The sequence below is a fragment of the Protopterus annectens genome, chromosome 16.part0 (assembly GCF_019279795.1).
Source record: "Protopterus annectens isolate FY-2018-M chromosome 16.part0, PAN1.0, whole genome shotgun sequence".
NCBI lineage: Eukaryota > Metazoa > Chordata > Ceratodontiformes > Protopteridae > Protopterus > Protopterus annectens.
The window spans coordinates 225,165,334-225,171,076 of record NC_056750.1 but is presented as its reverse complement, the minus strand read 5'-3'; the positions used below and the strand labels follow the sequence as shown (position 1 = coordinate 225,171,076).

General features: G+C 36.2%; 1 gene segment (V, D, J or C); it reads left to right on the top strand.

Annotated features, from left to right (window-relative positions):
- The first annotated feature begins 3,553 nt into the window (after positions 1-3,553).
- Positions 3,554-4,665, top strand: LOC122790455. The segment is given in 2 exon segments: positions 3,554-3,669; positions 3,829-4,665. Coding segments are annotated over 2 exon segments (414 nt in total).
- The last annotated feature ends 1,078 nt before the right edge of the window (positions 4,666-5,743 follow it).

Here is a 5,743-nt window from a genome sequence, read left to right as displayed (position 1 = left end):
GTTAGGTTTGAAGTTTTTTTTTTGTCCCTGATTAGTCGATAGTTGGCTAGATAGGTTTGAGGAGTTCTGGTTCTTAGGAGAAAGGTTGGCTGATGGTCACTCAGGCTGTCAGGGAGACAGCCTGAATGGGATATCATGGTTGGTTTGTTAACTAAGGTCCAGTCTAGGATAGACTGTCGTTTAGAAGATTTGTCGGTCCTAGTAAGAGATGTGATGAGTTGGGTGAACCCATAAAGGTTCACATGGGATGTTGGGTTTGGAGAGGAGCAGATGAGCCAGTCTATGTTGAAATCACGTATCAAGAACATTTCTTATGGGAGAGAATTGGAGTTCCAGTGTAGAATGCCTTCTAGTGTGGGAATATTGTTTCCTGGTGGGATGTAACAACCTGTGATGTTTACGTTCTTATTGGGGTTGATTTTTAACTTAGTAATTATGATTTCAGCATTTTCTAAGTCAGGGATTCTCACATCTAAAAGATACAGTGATAAGTAGTTTTTGAATAAGATTGCTACACCCGCTCCTTTTTTGTTTCCCCTGTCTTTATGTAGAATATTGTATCCTGGTGCACTTGATTTTGCAAATGAGACACTGTGGAAAAAAAAGATTTAAAATAGGGAAGTTGTAAGGTGGGTTGGATAGGGGAGATGATTTAAAATCACATGTACTGTTAATGTCTGAGTATAGAATATAGGAGAAAAGGCTTGAGGGAAAGCAGATATTGTTCTGAAAAGGTTAAGGACTACATAGCCAGTTATAGGACAGATGGAGTAGAAAGATCATTAGGTGGGATATAGAAAATGAGTGTGGCAGTTAGTAGATACGATGTAGCAAGATAGTATTGCCACGTGTGTTTCATTAAGGTTCAACAAATGTAGCATAACATATGGAACATACTTTTAAAATCTTAGCGTATTGCACTATACTAGCATCAACGCTACAGTGAATAGATAAAAATAATTACACAAGCTGCATAGTAGGAAAGGTTGCATAGATATAATCTATAGCATTCAACAGTCACAGTAAATAAGAATCAGCTTAATCCAGTAGTTGTATTAGATAAAAATGCACAGTAATAAAACATCCACAAATGAGAAATCCACTCTAGTACTAACTACAATTCATTGCTAGGACTCAGAAGAGAGGAGTTGTACAATGACGCTGTCTGATTTATGTAACACTCTTATCCTCTGTAATGACTTGTGGGTATATCTGAAGCAATTTTGTCACAAATTACAGAGAGAAGCCAGCAATGTTGCTAGAAATATATTCCATATATATGCTTGAAACACTTATGTGGTGAGCACACTGGAACCAGGATGCTAAGGAGCAGACATGTGATGTCTGTTGTTGGATGATTTAAAGATGGCACCAATAAACTCCTTAAGCTTGAGTAGACTATGTTGAATTCTGAACAGGGGAGGGGCTTCAGAAGTCGGGGGGCACCTGAATGGACAGTAAGGCTAAGTGGGAAATATAAAGATCTGGATAAAAGAGAGAAATTGGTCAGTTATCCTTCATGAAAATTGAATATAATCAATAATTAAGTAATAACCCTCACCTGGGTGGGGGTAATGCTGGATTTACCCACGGTCGTTGTGGTTTGGTCATGAGGGCGAAGCCCGAGTGTCCCAACAAAGACAACCGTGAGTAAATCCAGCATTACCCACACCCAGAAGTGGGTTATTGCTATTATACAATGACATTATTTAAGAAAAAAAATACTTACTTTTCTTAAATAATGACATTGTATAATGCCTCTGGTGATCTGTGGCAGTCCTGATGCACTGCTCATGCGTATGCTTACGCAGTACATCAAAGCTTTGGGTGGAAGCAATGGAAAAAGCAAGATCTCCATTGCTTTTTACAAAGTGTCTCGCTATGTTAAAGGAGTTTAACATAGTGAGATAGCTTTAAAAAAAGCAATGGAGAATCTCTGTTACGTTTTTAAAAGCTATCCCGCTATGTTAAACCCATTTAACATAGAGAGACAGCTTTAAAAAAACAATGGAGAAAGGAAGATCTCCGTTACATTTTTTAAACCTGTCTTGCTATGTTAAACTCCTTTAACATAGCGAGACAGTTTCTAAAAAGCAATGGAGATCTTGCGTTCTCCATTGCTGTAAAAAAAAAAAGACATACTAATGGAAAAAGTCTGGGCGACCGGACCTTTTCCATTAGTATAAGTCTTTGATTTACAACGTGCATGCTGACCAATCAGCATGCACATTTTGGAATATTAATGGGGGGTCATTGTATAATTGGGAGTAATTTCCAGATTCAAGCTTGCCTTTTGGTGCAGCAGGTATTGCAACTAGTGTTAATAGATGCTGTTCAGATTTCCCTTTCATGAAAGCACATTACATTCCTGCTTCAACTATAAATGTGTATAGTTCTCCAGACGTAAGGCAGGTGGGTTGATTTAAATGTGGGAAACAGAAGTTGTGGATCATGACAGCTATATGGAAGCTTTTGCTTCCAGAAGGGCGCTGATTACAAGAGAAACAAAAAAGCTTACTGTTTATTTATTATGATATTCCTCAACTGAGAACTGAACTTCTTCCTTTCATTTTTTGGAGATCTAAGAAGTCACCATTAGATAAAATCAGCAGTAACAAGTTTAGACTGCCAGATATACTAACCTCTTTTCCCTTGCTAAAGAGATTTGAATGTATTGTTTTGGTTCATCTATGAATAGGGAATCCCAGTATTATTTCTGTGCAGAAATTAGCTTTCAACTTTCTTGTCTCAAACATATAAAGTGATGGGTAAATGACCAGGCAGGAAATGGGGCAGAAAATTAACAGAAAGAACCATTCTTGCCTGGTAATACTATTTCAGGCTGTAGCATTAACAACATGTACAAATACTATTTGGTAAAAATCTGTGCATAATCCATGGATGATCCCTATATATTTTTTTCATAATTTATGAGCAAAGCACAGTCTGTGTTATGTTTTGCTCATTAAGTTACCAAGCACAGTGCTTAGGTATAATACATACACTAATAATGTATAAGTGCTGCCCTAGACAAGCTATTCACAAATAAACTCATACAACATATACTGTAAGTAATAAATACATTTATAGGATTACTTTCAAAACATAAGCATTTGCCAGATAAAGAAGACAACACTCTTCCTGCTATATCTTCTTTAAAGCATTGAATAATGATATTTATACATTAGCAAGAACACATCCTACTGAGCACCATTTGTTTATAAATCATTTGTAGATCCATCAAAAGGAAAACTGTTTCTATGTATGCATCAAAACTTTTTTCTTTAAATGCTTGTATGTAACCTTTATATAGGGAGGGAATCAGATAAACAGATTTCAAATGTATTTTCAAGTGATCCTAATCCATTTCTTAGTCAGTACTGTTTCAAGTCTTTAGATGGAGCTCCTGAGCAACAGATGTTTGAAAAAAATGCTCTTCTGTTACAGAACGCAGATGATACTATCAACAGCTCTGATTGGCTATGGTTCATCAAAAGAAGAGAACAAATACTTTGTAAATACCCTTCCACTTATCAGATTCATATGAATACTGCGTATGAGGGTAAAGGCAGTTTCACATGTTCATCATATCAGGATATCGGAACAGCATGTTTTTCAGCATAAAGAGCATATCTCCATTGTATTTGCTCATAGCTGCTTTATGTATAGGTAGGAAAAGTCAAAATACCATGTTTAAAGACTTTCTACTCTAGCCAGCATGTGTCTGTATCTGTCTCATCTTTTGTATGTCTTCTATTCATGTTTTAATGATTCTAGATACATTTTCTGACTAATTTAGAACTGATTTTTCCTCTCTTCATTTCTCAGGAACAGAATGTGCTGAAAAAGTATCTCAGCCACCTCACGTGAAAGGTTTGGAAGGGAAAGAAGTCGCAATATTTTGCAATCATTCTGAGGCTTCATCTTACAATACCCTCTGGTATTCTCAAATGGTTTATGAAGGCCCTAAACTTGAAATCATGCACTATGATGGAAATAAAAGGGATGGTCGGCTTACATTAAATGTTGACAGAAAAGGAATGACAACAAACCTTACCATAAGGGATGTCACAATTAAAGACGCAGGTGTTGTTTATTACTGTGCAGTGAGTGACACACTAACACAAAACCTATCAGCTGTAGCACCATAAACCTCTGGGTATAACAGAATGCACTTTACAGAATATATTGTTAAAACTGTATGTATTTTATGAGACTATAATGAGAGATTTTTTACTGCATACTTCATTTTAGTCTTGATTTAGAGGCACTATTAAATTGCTTTACGCTATATATTTTAATATAATGTATTACAACAGGTTGCTATCATGTTAATTCTGCAGCTTTTTCTAATCTAATTTTCAGCTCAGCTCTACAAGCTGAGTAATAAATTTTGTGAATGTTATTGTGGAATCTGCAATGGGGTACAGCTTCCTCATTATGGACCCCGGATTTTAGCTAGGTCACATATCATCAGTGCAATGTCAGTATCAGTGATAACCCTTAAACACAGATAGTATAAACTATATCATAGATAAGATTATGGCTTGCCTGTTGACAATATCCATAAAGAATTTGTCTTACTCTTCCTGGGAATTTAATTACATGCCAAAAACTATTCCTCTGTATTGTACTTTTGACTACTCATGAACAATACTTATGGCGGCTTTTTATTTTGTTTTACTTATATGCATTGATTCTTTAACACATTTTTTTCTTCTGAATTCCACTTTTTTTGTAATGACTATAATTTAGAGGTAGGTTACCATTTATATGGTACTTTATAAAGATTTTGGATACAATTAGGAGTTGTGAGAGTTCCATGATGTTTTCTTCAACTTTGAAACCATGCACCCTAAATGCAGTACAATTATGTTACTTAAAAAGAAATAATACACCAAAGGTAATATAATAACTTCTGTCATTTCCAAGCAGTTTGTCTGTTTCAAAAATTATATATTTAGAATATTGGGCCAAGAGATTTATAAATGAGACAGCAGCTGATCTTTCAAATGTGTCCATGATTAGGGAATTGTGTAGTCACATAACTCATTAATGTTTCACAAATTTCCAGATGGGACAGACGATCAGGACAGGTATGCAATATGCAAATAGTGACAAAGTTTTTATATCTTACCCTAAATCTCAGCCCCACCACCAGGTGCTGGCAAATATTAAAAAATGTAGAATGCTGATAAAATTATTGCACAGTTGCTTACAGTCCTACATGTCCACATAGCCCATCTGTTAAATGATTGTTTTGCATCATTGCCCAAATCAATATCTGGAAATAGTCTGTAATGTGTAACACAATAACACACAATATTCTACTAGCCTAACACACACACACACACACACACACACACACACACACACACACACACACACACACACACATCTGCCACTAATAATAGCCGGGTCTACTTTAGAACAGCGAACAGTCAGATGATCGAACGCTGTTAGAGCAAACACTAAATGTCGAACCAGCAAAATAGCGAATGACCAGAACAGCGAATTATTTCCCAGGGAAAGAAATCGCCAGGACAGCCATCTGGGTTGTGTCGTTTCCTCAACTGTAGTGTGATCTCAGAGTTGGTATATTTAAGTAGGGGGGTGTGAAGCCCCCCACTTCATTTAGTGTTTAGTGTTTTTTTTTTTTTTGGGAACAGCGATTCTTTTTTCCCTGGGGAAAAAAAATCACTGTTCTGGTTGTTCACTGTTTTGGATTTTCGACATTTAGGGG